Source organism: Ranitomeya imitator, chromosome 2 (assembly GCF_032444005.1).
Source record: "Ranitomeya imitator isolate aRanImi1 chromosome 2, aRanImi1.pri, whole genome shotgun sequence".
NCBI classification, from domain to species: Eukaryota; Metazoa; Chordata; class Amphibia; order Anura; family Dendrobatidae; genus Ranitomeya; species Ranitomeya imitator.
Genome location: NC_091283.1, coordinates 260,129,812 through 260,144,569, shown reverse-complemented (window position 1 = coordinate 260,144,569; position 14,758 = coordinate 260,129,812). Strand labels below are relative to the sequence as shown.

Sequence of the window (14,758 nt, the reverse complement as noted above, 5' to 3'; positions counted from 1 at the left end):
TATTTGTGAAAAATATTTTTTTTTTATTTCCACGGCTCTACATTATAAAACTTCTGCGAGGCACCTGTGGAATCAAGGTGTTCAATATACATTCAGATAAGTTCCCTAAGGGGTTTAGTTTCCAAAATGGTGTCACTTGTGGGGTGTTTCCACTGTTTAGGCAAACGCGACATGGCAACCACTAATTATTCCAGAATATTTTACATTCAAAAAGTCAAATGGAGCTCCTTCTCTTCCAAGCCCTGCCGTGCACCCAAACAGTAGATTTCCCCACATATGGGGTATCGGCATGCTCAGGAGAAATTACAAAACAAAATGTATAGTCCATTTTCTCCTGTTACCATTGCGAAAGTTAAAAAAAAAATAGGTCTAAAGGAAAATTTTTGTGAAAGAAAATGTTTATTTTTTCCTTCCACATTCCATTCATTCCTGTGAAGCACCTGGAGGGTTAATAAACTTCTTGAATGTAGTTTTGAGCACCTTGACGGGTACAGTTTTTAGAATGGTGTCACTTTTGGGTATTTTCTGTCATATTGACCCTCCAAACTCACTTCAAATGTGATGTGGTCCTAAAAAAATGGTTTTGTAAATTTTTTTTGTAAAAATGAGAAATCGCTGGTCAACTTTTAACCCTTATAATTTCCTAATCCAAAAACAAATTTGTTTCCAAAATTGTGCTGATGTAAACTAGACATGTGGGAAATGTCATTTATTAACTATTTTGTGTGATATGACTCTCTGATTTAAGAGCATAAATATAAAAATTTAGAAAATTGTGAAATTTTCAAAATTTTCACCAAATTTCTATTTTTTTTAACAAATAAATGAAAGTTCTATCAGAGAAATTTTATCACTATCATAAACTACAATATGTAATGAGAAAATAGTCTAAGAATCACCAGGATTCATTTAAGCGTTAGAGTTATGACCTCATAAAGTGACACTTGTCAGAATTGAAAAAATTGGTCCGATCACGAAGGCAAAAACAGGCTCTGGCGCGAAAGGGTTAATATTTTGCTGCACAACCTTTTGAGGCAATCACTGCAATCAAACGAGTCCTGTAACGGTGAATGAGACTTCTGCACCTGTCGATGGGTATTTTGGCCACTCAAGAGCAAACTGCTCCAGTTGTCTCGTGACTGAAGGTTGCTTTTTCCAGATGGCATGTTTCAGCTCTTTCCAAAGATGCTCAATAGAATTTATGTCAGGGCTCATAGAAGTCCACTTCAGAATAGTCCAATGTTTCCCTCTTAGCCATTCTTGGGTGTTTTAGCTGTGTGTTTTGGGTCATTATCCTGTTGCGACTGAGACCAAGCTTTCTGACACTAGGCAGCACATTTCTCTCTAGAATCCCTTGATAGTCTTGAGATTTCATTGTACTATGTACAGATTCTAGACACCCTGTGTCAGATGCAGCAAAGCAACTCCAGAACATAACAGAGCCTCCTCCATGTTTCACAGTAGGGACAGTTGTTGTTAGGAGTCGAGTTCCTGCCACTGCGCAGGGGGAATCTCGAACCATGTCTGCTGCGGTCTCCCATTCTGCATCGGCCGTAGTGGAGCCTGCTCAGCGGAGACGTCGGTCCCAGCTTCTCACTGAATCTGATACTGTGCAAAAGGTTACTGCTGCCTCTCCGGGATTTACTATTGTACCCTGCACTGTTCTGCGGCGAGCAGGCTTTTCTGGGACTAAGTCCTGCTTTGCACACACTGAGCATGCCCAGGGCAAGATCTCTCAGTGGAGATCTAGGGTGTTATGATAAGGTAATTCAGTACCACAATGGACATAGAGGTCAGAGCACATACAGTGACCTGACAATAACCCAAAAACATAGAACGAGCTCTGAGACGTGGGAACTCTGCTGACCGCAATCCCTAATCCTCTCCAACCACACTAGAGGCAGCCGTGGATTGACCCTAACGCTCCCTATGCAACTTGGCACAGCCTGAGAAACTAGCTAGCCTGAAGATAGAAAATAAGCCTACCTTGCCTCAGAGAAATACCCCAAAGGAAAAGGCAGCCCCCACATATAATGACTGTGAGTTAAGATGAAAAGACAAACGTAGAGATGAAATAGATTTAGCAAAGTGAGGCCCGACTTTCTGAACAGAGCGAGGATAGGAAAGGTAACTTTGCGGTCAACACAAAACCCTACAAAAACCACACAAAGGGGGCAAAAAGACCCTCCGTACCGAACTAACGGCACGGAGGTACACCCTCTGCGTCCCAGAGCTTCCAGCAAGCAGGAAAAAACAAATAGACAAGCTGGACAGAAAAAAACAGCAAACAAAATAGCAAAGCAAAACTTAGCTATGCAGAGCAGCAGGCCACAGGAACGATCCAGGAGGAAACAGGTCCAATACTAGAACATTGACTGGAGGCCAGGATCAAAGCACTAGGTGGAGTTAAATAGAGCAGCACCTAACGACTTCACCACATCACCTGAGGAAGGAAACTCAGAAGCCGCAGTACCACTTTCCTCCACCAATGGAAGCTCACAGAGAGAATCAGCCGAAGTACCACTTGTGACCACAGGAGGGAGCTCTGCCACAGAATTCACAATACTAGGGTCACATGCTCAGGTACTGCAGCATCTTCAATTGGTCCTTCTTGGAAGGTCCTGTAGGTGCTACAACTATAAAAGGTTCTCATGACCGCACGGCCATGCGCTAGTATCAAACATGTACGAGCTCAGTGCCAGTGTGGTCATGTATGTGGTCAGGGACCCGGCTGAAATAAGCCCTTAGAATGCTGGCACCTCCGGCGAGGAGTTTTTGTGTGTATGCACTCAGGGACCCGGCTGAAATAAGCCCCTAGAATGCTGGCACCTCTGGCGAGGAGTTTCTCATGAGTGAATTCAGGGCTGGCTAATAGCCATTAGAATTCCGGCTCCACCGGAGAGGAGCAGCGTGTTTGGTTCGGACTGCATGACCACTGTCGGCTCTACTCAGTAGCTGTGTTCCCTGTGAGCTAAACAGGACACAGCGTTCTCTTTACTACGGGCTCTGTGAAGTAACAGAGTTCGTTTATTCTAATTTACTTCACTGCCTTACTTAGCAGCAGGTTCTTTCCTGCACGGTGGATCCTGGGTTGCGAACGCACCTATCTCATTAATAAATATATTCGGTGCGTTCCACCAACCCTAACAGTTGTCTTTTCTTAATATGCTTCATTTTTCCGTCTCTGACCATAGAGCTGATGTGCATTGCCAAAAAGTTCCATTTATGTCTCATCTGTCCATAGGACATTCTCCCAGAAGCTTTGGGGCTTGTCAACATATAGTTTGGCAAATTCCAGTCTGGCTTTTTTAGGATTTTTTTTCAACAATGGTGTCCTCCTTGTTCGTCTCCCATGAAATCCACTTTGGCTCATACAAGGACAGATGGTGCGATCTGACATTGATGTTCCTTGAGCTTGAAGTTCACCTTTAATATGTTTCGAAGCTTTTCTGGGCTCTTTTGTTACCATTCATATCATCAGTCTCCATGATTTGCCATCAATTTTCCTCCTGCGGCCACATCCAGGGAGGTTGGCTACAGTCCCAAGGATCTTACATTTCTGAATAATATGTGCAACTGTAGACACAGGAACATCAAGCTGCTTGGAGATGGTCTTATAACTTTTACCTTTAACATGTTTGTCTATAATTTTTCTTCTAATCTCCTCAGACAACTCTTTCCTTCACTTCCTCTGGTCCATGTTGAGTGTGATACACACCATGTCACCAAACAGCACAGTGAGTATCTGTAGCCCTATATACAGGCCACGCACTGATTCCAAGATTGTAGACACCTGTGATGCTAGTTAGTGGACACACCACGATTTGACGTGTCCCTTTTGTCACATTATTTTCAGGGGTAACATCATTTCTGTCCAGGCCTATTTCATGAGTTTTATTTTTTTTTGTCTGACTTTCATTTGTTCTTTTTCATAGATCCTTTATTTATTATTACTTTTGTCAGATTCAAGTTATTTCTGTCACCATTGTGGGTATTTCTGTCATTAAACGAGGGGTACCAACAATTTTGACCACATATGTATAGATTATAACCCTCAAAGAATTAATTTATAAAATCAAATCACTTTATGGGGATTTCAACTATTCTGGTTTTCTGTCATTTAGTCATATTAGGGCTTCTGCATAAGGTGTGTCCAATCTCATCTGGGATCTGTTCCTGCTGTCCAGCTGGAGTAATCTGCTCCCTACTTCAGCCAATTGGAAAGTACCACACGCTACTAAAGCCCAAAGCACATGGCTGGAATCTGCCAGAAACAGCGTTGTTCTCCTCTGGTTCAGTCCTCTGTGCTCAGCTTGCGGCTTGTGTATTTGTTTCCTGTTGTGACCGTGGCCCGTTTACTGACTACTCTTGTGTCTTCTGATTCTGTATTCTGTTTTTCTGGTTCTGACCAAGCTACCTGACTATTCTTCTTGCCATCTAATACCACAGAATAGCAGGTAACACCATGGTCCAAGCCTAGGTGTCCCAGTGTAAGTCCAGATCCATGTAATGGGGTTAAAGGGCGATGAGCGAGGCAATCCTTGGGATATGGAAAGCAGAGAAGATAGTGCCAAGCATGTTCATGGTGGAGATCTTTTGAGCTGCCAGTTGACCATGAACAGTGCTCCCAATACATTGTGTCTGCAAACTATTCCAGCTAGATCTGCAGTCAAACAGCTAAATGGCTCCTTCCCTTCTGAACATGGCCATGTGCCCAGAGAGTAGTGTACAATCGTATGTAGTGTATTGTGAGAAGTTGGAAAATAATTTGTAAGATCCATTTGTTTTCTATTATCCTTTGTGAATAATTTCAAAGTCACACGTCAGATTATAAAAATGGGGCCTGATTAAGAACGCAGGCGCCGATGGTGTAGTTTTGCTGGATGTAATTTTTTTCTCTAAGCCTCCCAATAGCCACAATATTATAGGCATTATCAACAATAATATCAACACTATTATATGCATTATGTAAAAATGGGGGCAGGTCAGTGAGGGATCAGCGACCTGTCTTAAGCCAATACAATGAATATGTAATCAGAGCACAACATAAAGCCCCGCCCCAGAGCAACACACGCCCACAGCCCAGCCCCAGAGCACGAGAATCTCATTAACTGAAAACTACAAATACAGATTACACAACAGTAAACCAGAGTTGCATTCGTTTATGGTGGACCATTGGAGCTACTATGAATCCTGACCAGAAGATTAGGGAAAATAATATTGCTCCCCATTTCAGGAGAGATTGTGCAGTAATCTGAATTTCTTAGGATCAGAAACAATGTAATTTATGAGGTAGAGTGAATCCATGAAACCAGGGCTGGAGCCAACACATCTCCTGCAGGGGGAATACATGTATATTACAGCCATCAGGCACGCACAGCTCAGAGATATATCATGGCACCGGTGTGAGGGGTTTATGTAGATTATTACAATCCTCCTGGAAGTTAGTCAGTTTTAATTTGCGTGTGGGGTCAGGCACGCGCATTCCTGCAGCAAAGCATTACGCAGCTAAGCATAAAGATGCCGCAGTATTTCAATGGCCGGGAATTAACATCCATCTCCTCTCTTCACCCAGGTACAATCTCTGCTTCCTGTCAACTGCTCCCTATCACCCTGCAACATTCCCTTTAATGGTACAAACTCTGCTTCCTGTCAACTGCTGCCTATCACCCTGCAACATTCCCTTTAATGGTACAATCTCTGCTTCCTGTCAACTGCTGCCTATCACCCTGCAACATTCCCTTTAATGGTACAATTTCTGCTTCCTGTCAACTGCTGCCTATCACCCTGTAACAATTCCTCTAATGTGCCTGTGGAATGTTTGCTTAATACATTTGTTGTATTGTATTACTTACTGCTGCACATCCATGCTGGGGTCACAGGAGATATTATCATGTGCAAGGTGTTAGAGCATATGGTTGCAGCCAGGCCCAGTGCCTTTGATCATGTAACCTCCCCTGGGGTGTTGGCCAATTGCTAATTTATCCCAAGTAAGGTCCCACAATCCCTCTCACCTGATCCTTTACTCAGTCCTATAAATTTAGTAGCATCTTAAGGAGTACACGCGTGTGGGGTCAGGCACGCGCATTCCTGCAGCAAAGCATACAGATGCCGCAGTTAGTTCAATGGCAGTTAGTCATGGCAGGAGTCAGGACCCCACACTATGTCGCTGTCTGTTTTGGGTATGTCTGCTGAGTAAGCACTTCTTATTACTTGGACCTAGCTTTTCTATTAACCCATCTTACTCCTTCACCATGTTTACCTATGCCATTACAGTGCTTGCTCCACTAATCCTCTCTCTCCTTCGCTATCCACAATCCCCAGCACCCTCTAACCAAATAATCATCTCCCCTTCATTCTTACCTCCCCACCTGTCCTCCTCTGCTGACTTGCTCCTTAACCTCAAATCTGTCCTAATAAAACGTTATGCAAGTTGCCCACTGTCCTTCTCCCACCTGCTCTCCCTTTCTCTGCTTCTCTTCATTGCTGGCGACATATCTCCCAACCCTGGACCCCCACAGCTCATGCCTCACATGACTACCCCCTCCTATCGCTCCCTATCTAATAAAAATAATACAAGCAATCATATAGATGTCGCTTTAAGGGATCACCCTCTCTCTAATACCAGGGGGTAGGTGGATTCTAGATTGTCAGCCCCATTGGGGACAGTGATGATGTGTGCAAAACTGTAAAGTGCTGTGGAATATGTTAGCGCTATATAAAAATAAAGATTATTATTATTATCCTCCAGGTTGTAAGTTCTATAGAAAAGGGCTTTCAATGACCAAAGTCATTAGAGCAGTTTTGGGTGGAGGAGAATGTTGTGGTCTAAAGGCAAAATGGTGATCATGGTAATACGGCCGGACTACACCACCGATAAAGCAGCCACAGCCGGTGACTGAGAAGAATCTGTGACTTCTCTGCATTTAGTGGTCACTACTCACCTGGGTAGTCATATGTAGGAATCTCCTCTTTACACCACTCATCCCCCCTCACATATGTCTCTGTAGTATTAATATGGGTCAGATCTTCACCCTGAAACAAATATTATAAAAGTCACTGACAGATGGAGAAGTCACATCTATGATCAGCTCTAATCCTGCCATCTTCACCGCTCTCATTACACAAGTATAAAACATATAATACTGGTGGATAAAACAAGACTGAGCACAAGACCTTCACCGGCGTCTACACATCATAGGGGAGATCTCCTGACACCTTCTCTCCATCTACCTGATGGTCCTGAGGAGCATTGGGATCTTCTTGGTTACAGTCTTGTGGAAGAAGAGGACGGGGACATCTCTCTGATGTTGTCCTCTTACTGGATAGATCTGGAGGAAACACATACAGGGAGTGAATTCATTCTTTACATACAGATAATTAGAGGCCATGTGTATTTAGTCCTGTCTATTACCTGGAGATGTGAGGGGCTGGGGAACCTCCATTATGGCGTTCTTGTACAGATCTCTGTGTCCTTCGAAATACTCCCACTCCTCCATGGAGAAATAGACAGCGACATCCTGACACCTTATAGGAACCTGACACATACAATGATACCGTCATCCCCCGATCCCTTCATAGTGTTACTGTATAATGTCCCAGCATTCCCAGCAGTGTCACCTCTCCAGTCAGCAGCTCAATCATCTTGTAGATGAGTTCTAGGATCTTCTGGTCATTGATGTCCTCATGGATCAGGGGGTGCGGTGGAGGCCCCGTGATTGGGCTCAGGGGTCTTCCCCATCCCTCAAACACAGGGTCCTGACAGCGATCACTAGAGGTCTTCTTCACCACTGTGTAATCCTGGTAATGGAGAGATACATTAATAAATCTCACTACAGACATTTCCAGAGTCCTCACCTCTCCAGTTCTGTCCATCTGTTATTCCCATAGATAAGAATGATGTAATGTGACGTCATCAGAATCTCTCACCTCTCCAGTAAGCCAGAAGAGGATCTCTAGGGTGAGGTGTAATATCCTCTCCGCCATCTTGTCTCTGTCCATATCCATCACTGATGGGTAAATCAGGAAAATTCTCTTTTATAGAAGATCTTCACTGAGACGATCCGATATTGTAGAGACCTGAATGAGAAGATGAGCCGATGTAACATCATAAGAATCCTGTGTAATAATACAATTACTGGAGATAATAAGGGAAACATATGAGGAGATTTATTATTTTACAGTATTTAGTTTCCTTCTTTACATCTACTAATAAATACTATATATTTAGGCCACAGACAACAAGCAGTTTCCTCCTCGGAGTCGGCAGCTGAATACGTTTCTCATAGACTCATCTTCCATAACGCTAATTCTCGTCTCATTTACCGACCCTGGAATCTGCATTAGCAATACTGCAAGAGATATTCATTACACGCGACATGAGAAATAACTACTTCATGATGAGGACAACATCTTCATCTTCTACTACGGCTCTAGAGACAGATTTGGCCAGAGCCGGTCACTGACTCCATCACCATCGGCCTCTATATGAAGGTTTCCCGTCTTCCCCACACTGTAATCTTCTATCACGTTAGATCTCAGCTCTGATTCACACACAGAAGTTTGAGGCTTTTAGAAAAGGTTTTTTGTTTCCACAATCAACACGGACAGAAATGATCTGATCCCAAAATCTCCATGTACAGTGATTTATGGGGTTTATTTCTGGCCTTAGGCTTTCCTATATTACAGGAAAAACACCAGAAGATATTGAAATATTTCTAAATAAAATTGGCTCCAACAATTCTTTTAATTTCGTGATATCTTCCCTCCGACTATCAACCACATTCAGATCCTTCAGACGGAACCTGAAAACCAACCTCTTCAGGAAAGCTTACAGCCTGCACTGACCCCGCTGCCTCCTCACCACTACCGGAGCTCCTGCAACCCCCCAACCTACTGTCTCCTTCCCCACCATCCTGTAGAAGGTAAGCCCGCAAGGGCAGGGACCTCGCCCCTCTGTATCAGTCTGTGATTGTTAGTTTACTGTAAGTGATATTTGTATGGAACCCCTCCTCATGTACAGCACCATGGAATCAATGGGGTTATATAAATAATAATAATAATAATAATACTATATGGGCACTGGACTATGGGATGGAGGATTTGTGATGATCTCCCGCTTCGACTACTGCAACATCCCAACATCCTTTTCTGTGGCCTCCCTGCTAAAACCCTTGCTCCTCTCCAGTCCATCCTTAACTCTGCTGCCCGACTAATTCATCTCTCTCCTCACTACTCCTCCGCTTCTCCCTGCAAATCTCTTCACTGGCGACCATTCCCTCTTGCCTTGTCCATGTATGGTTTGGTCCAGTAGCCCGAGTATCATCAGATTGTCCTGGTTCCTCGACATTTGACGTGGACCTTGTTATTCCAGGTGACGTCTGAGCCGGCATGACTCTTTGCTCGTGACACTCTCATGTTTATTGAGGTAGGCGCCATAATGTTATGGACCACTACTGGTATATTATGTCCACAGGGCAGAGCCAGGATTTGAACCCCAGTCTCCCACATTGGTGGCTGTGATTTTACTAAACGCGGCACATGTATTGCCGGCTTCTATTATATCTTTTACCGCATGTTACCGACTTTTTCCGAAAAATGCTCATGTTACCGATCATGAATCCGAATGTATCATATTCGTGCCGAATTTGTTTGCTTATCGTTTTCCGAACATATTCGCACATCTCTAATTATGGCCACCACAAGGTGCTACACAAAATAATAATCCCCACTCAGTATGGAGGCATTTACAGTCCACCACAACCCCAGTATAATGGCACCTACCAGCCACACATTCAGTATGAGAGTCCCAAAAGCTCTTCTCTTAATATGATGCCCCCACAATTCCTGATATTTGGGAAAAAAACCCACACACTCCTCAGCCAACCCGGTTCCTGAGGAGCGCTGCTCTGGTCTGTGCAGTGTGAGTACTGAGGCTCCGTACTACAGGTGTGATGTAGTGACGTCATTGTGCCTGCAGTGCACGGAGTCTCAGACTCAGAAGTGAAGGCTGAATGGTGGATCAGGAGCTTTCCACTCCCTGATTCACTAATCTATTCAGCGCTATCACTGTCATGGGAATGTGGATATCGCTGACATTGTGATGATGGGAAGGAGAGGGTGACCGATACCACACCCCACCGAGCCCTGTCACTTCATAGGCATCATAGCAACCGAGTGGGCGACCTTTATGGATGATACACTCCTGCCTATCCAACTATCGTATGGTAAATATCTCATAGATCCTGGGTTCATTAGTATCTGCACCAAAAATGAGGCTAAGGGAGTATTTATTCACCCCTTTATGACCTTTGGATTTTTCGTTTTTCCGTGTTCGTTTTTCACTCCCCTCCTTCCCAGAGCCATAACTTTTTTATTTTTCTGTCAATTTGGCCATGTGAGGGCTTATTTTTGCGGGACGAGTTGTACTTTTGAACGACATCATTGGTTTTAGCGTGTCGTGTACTAGAAAACGGGAAAAAATTCCAAGTGCGGTGAAATTGCAAAAAAAGTGCAATCCCACACTTGTTTTTTGTTTGGCTTTTTCGCTAGGTTCACTAAATGCTAAAACTGACCTGCGATTATGATTCTCCAGGTCAGTACGAGTTCATAGACACCTAACATGACTAGGTTATTATTTACCTAAGTGGTGAAAAAAAATTCCAAACTTTGCTAAAAAAAAAAAGAAATTGCGTCATTTTCCGATACTCGTAGCGTCTCTATTTTTCATGATCTGGGGTCGGTTGAGAGCTTATTTTTGTGTGCCGAGATGACGTTTTTAGTGATAGCATTTTGGTGCAGATACGTTCTTTTGATCGCCCATTATTGCATTTTAATGCAATGTCGCGGCAACCAAAAAAACGTAATTCTGGCGTTTCTAATTTTTTTCTCGCTACACTGTTTAGCGATCAGGTTAATGCTTTTTTTTAATTGATAGATCGGGCGATTCTGAGCGCGGCGATCCCAAATATGTGTAGATTTGATTTTTTTTATTGATTTATTTTGATTGGGGCGAAAGGGGGGTGATTTAAACTTTTATATTTTTTTTAACTTTTTTTTTTTAACTTTTGCCATGCTTCAATAGCCTCCATGGGAGGCTAGAAGCAGGCACAGCACGATCGGCTCTGCTACATAGCAGCGATCTGCTGTTCGCTGCTATGTAGCAGAAAATCAGGTGTGCTGTGAGCGCCGACCACAAGGTGGCGCTCACAGCTGCCGGGGATCAGTAACCGTAGAGGTCTCAAGGACCTCTATGGTTACAATGGAGACGCATCGCCGACCTCCGATCATATGACGGGGGTCGGCGACGACGTCATTTCCGGCCACCCGGCCGGATGCGGTAGTTAAATGCCACTGTCTGCGTTTGACAGCGGCATTTAACTAGTTAATAGGCGCGGGCAGATCGCGATTCTGCTCGCGCCTATTACGGGCACATGTCAGCTGTTCAAAACAGCTGACATGTCCCGGCTTTGCATCAAAGCAGGGGATCTGACCTCGGACGTACTATCCCGTCCGAGGTCAGAAAGGGGTTAATTGTCGGTGGTCGGAGGTAGTCAGTGAGGTGGATGGTACCATATTGTGCAGGGGGCAGTACTGTGGGAACATTAGAAAGTGGGGGATGGCAGTACTGTGGGGACATTATACTGTGTGTGAGGGGGATGTCAGTCCTGTGGAAACATTGTCCTGTGTCTGTGGGAAGCCACTATTGTGGGAACAAAATACTGTGTGTGTTGGAATGGAGGTACTGTGAGAAAATTATACTGTGTGGGGGTATGGCGGTACTGTAGAAACATTATATTGTGTGTGGGGGTATGGCGGTACTATCAGAACATTATACTATGTGTGTGGGTATGGCGGTACTATGAGAACATTATACTGTGTGTGGGGGTATGGAGGTACTGTAGGAACATTATACTGTGTGTTGGGGTATGGCGGTACTATGAGAAGATTATACTGTGTGTGGGGGTATGGAGGTACTGTAGGAACATTATACTGTGTGTGGGGTATGGCAGTACTATGAGAACATTATACTGCGTGTGGGGGTATGGCGGTACTGTAGGAACATTATACTGTGTGTGGGGGTATGGCGATAGTATGAGAACATTATACTGTGTGGGGGTATGGCGGTACTATGAGAACATTATACTGTGTGGGGGTATGGCGGTACTATGAGAACATTATACTGTGTGTGGGGGTATGGCGGTACTATGAGAACATTGTACTGTGTGTGGGGGTATGGCGGTACTATGAGAACATTATACTGTGTGTGGGGGTATGGCGGTACTATGAGAACATTATACTGTGTGTGGGGGGATGTCGGTACTATGAGAACATTATACTGTGTGGGGGGTATGGCGGTAGTGTGAAAATACCTTTTTACGAGAGATGCCAGTACTGTGGAAACATTACACTGTGTGAGCGCCATCATATATATTACATAAGGGTTGTAAAAAGGAGAGTCATAAAAAAGACTCCTCAGGGCTGTGCTGCATTTGTACAGACTGCTATCTGCCGTCCAGACGGGACCATGTGACATCAATGGGAAGAGGGAGGGTTTCCGGAGGGAAGAGTCTAGAGGGTGCACCTGGTCAGGAGACCTTGATGACGCAGTTACTGATATTATAAAGGCCGGAGCCCCAAAGGCAGAACAGATTTGGCGCCAACAAAGGAAAGGGGTGCGGGGAAGAATCTGAGGTACCAGCTGATGGTAAAGTGCCCGAGGCAGCTGGGTGTGGGGCAGAACCTGCTTACAGGGCATAATGGTGGCATTACACTGTGTGGGGCCAAGAAAGCGGCCCTGTACTAGGAGAACAATCCGCTCCCTCACTTCCTGTCCTCCATAGTTGGCTCGTATGTATCTATTACAGGAAACAGAACAACAACGTTATGATTCTTATAAAGAGTCTCCGTGCAGAAGGGGTTAATGTCCCCGCGCTCAGTAATGGGGAATCTCCACATACCTCCACCTGCAGAGCCGCACTCCACATATGGTAGAGGCTAAATCCAAGTCGGCTAAGGGACCTCTGCTGACGTCGTGCCCATGTGACCGGAAGGGGCGGCGCTTCTTCCTCCATAGAGCAGACAGAGCAGACAGGAGGAAGCTGTGGATGTCATGGCGGGATTTCGTGCAGGATTTGGATTTTGAGTGTTTTGTGCAGGATTTGCCTCTTCCTCCATAGAGCAAAGCAGACAGGAGGGAGCTGTGGATGTCAGGGCGGATTTCGAGGATTTTGTGCAAGATTTGGAGTGTTTTGGGTCGTTCTCCATAGTCACAGATCAGGTAAGTGCCTGGGGAGAAAGGAGTGATGTTGCATGGGGCTGCATGTGCATGCTGGAGGGGGTCTGCCTGGGGAGAAAGGGTGATGCTTGCATGGGGCTGCATGTGCATGGGACTGCATGTGCATGCTGGACGGGGGGGTCTGCCTGGGGAGAAGGGGGTAATGTTGCTTGAATGGGGCTGCATGTGTATAGTGGAGGGGGGTCTGCCTGGAGAGAAGGGGGTGATGCTTTCATGGGGCTGCATGTGCATGCTGGAGGGGGGTCTGCCTGGGGAGAAGGGGTGGTGATGTTTGCATGGGGCTGCATGTGCATGCTGGAGGGGGTCTGCCTTGGGGGAAGTGAGTGATGTTGCTTGCATGGGGCTGCATGTGCATGCTGGAGGGGGGCTTGCATGGGACTGCATGTGCATGCTGGAGGGGGTCTGCCTGGGGAGAAGGGGGTGATGTTTGCATGGGGCTGCACGTGCATGCAGGACGGGGGGGGGGTCTGCCTGGGGAGAAAGGGTGATGCTTGCATGGGGCTGCATGTGCATGGGACTGCATGTGCATGCTGGACGGGGGGTCTGCCTGGGGAGAAAGGGGTGATGCTTGCGTGGGGCTGCATGTGCATGCTGGGCGGGGGGTCTGCCTGGGGAGAAGGGGGTAATGTTGCTTGCATGGGCCTACATGTGTACAGTGGAGGGGGGTCTGCCTGGAGAGAAGGGGGTGATGCTTTCATGGGGCTGCATGTGCATGCTGGAGGGGGGTCTGCCTGGGGAGAAGGGGTGGTGATGTTTGCATGGGGCTGCATGTGCATACTGGAGGGGGTCTGCCTTGGGGGAAGTGAGTGATGTTGCTTGCATGGGGCTGCATGTGCATGCTGGAGGGGGTCTGCCTGGGGAGAAGGGGGTGATGTTTGCATAGGACTGCACGCTGGAGGGGCCTGCCTGGGGACAGGGGTGATGCTTGCATAGGACTGCACGCTGGAGGGGCCTGACTGGGAACAGGGGTGATGCTTGCATGGGACTGCACGCTGGAGGGGCCTGCCTGGGGAAGGGGGTGACATTGCTTGCCTGGGACTGCGTGCTGGAGGGGCCTGCCTGGGGAAGGGAGACTGCATGCTGGGGGTCTCTGTTGGAAGGGGGTCATGTTCCTTGCGAGCGGGGCTGGGTGTCTGTTGGGAAGGGGGGCAGCGTGCTGGGGGTCTCTGGGGAAGAGAGGCTGTGTGCTGGAGTCTCTGTTGGGAAGGGGGTCATGTTGCATGCGTGGGGGATCTGTGTGCAGGGGGGTCTACCTGCTGAGTGGGGCTGATGTTATTTGCATGGGTCTGCATGGTGTGGGGGGCTGTTGTCACATACTGTGCAGGTCAGTGTGTGATGTCACTTGCGGTGGGGGGTGTGTAGGGAAGTATAGTGCTACCTGTGAGGGGGGAACAGGGGAGGGGATGAATGATGATGGAGATCTGAGGGATTGATATTACTTAACATGAGAATCTCTGCCTG

General features: G+C 46.2%; 1 protein-coding gene across 2 annotated transcripts in view; it reads right to left on the bottom strand.

The window, feature by feature from the left end:
* LOC138662995 (oocyte zinc finger protein XlCOF22-like) overlaps nt 1–13,047 on the bottom strand; it is a 43,044-nt gene extending 29,997 nt beyond the window's left edge. Inside the window, exons 1-6 of one of the 2 annotated variants that reach the window (XM_069749031.1) lie at nt 12,960–13,047; nt 7,930–8,079; nt 7,621–7,800; nt 7,415–7,538; nt 7,234–7,331; nt 6,945–7,035 (exon numbers count right to left, since the gene is read on the bottom strand). In XM_069749031.1, the coding sequence (XP_069605132.1) occupies nt 6,945–7,035; nt 7,234–7,331; nt 7,415–7,538; nt 7,621–7,800; nt 7,930–8,007 (571 nt within the window). In that variant the 5' untranslated portion in view covers nt 8,008–8,079; nt 12,960–13,047. The remainder of the gene's footprint in view (nt 1–6,944; nt 7,036–7,233; nt 7,332–7,414; nt 7,539–7,620; nt 7,801–7,929; nt 8,080–12,959) is intronic. The other variant, XM_069749030.1, reaches the window with a different exon arrangement.
* Between the last annotated feature and the right edge of the window lie 1,711 nt (nt 13,048–14,758).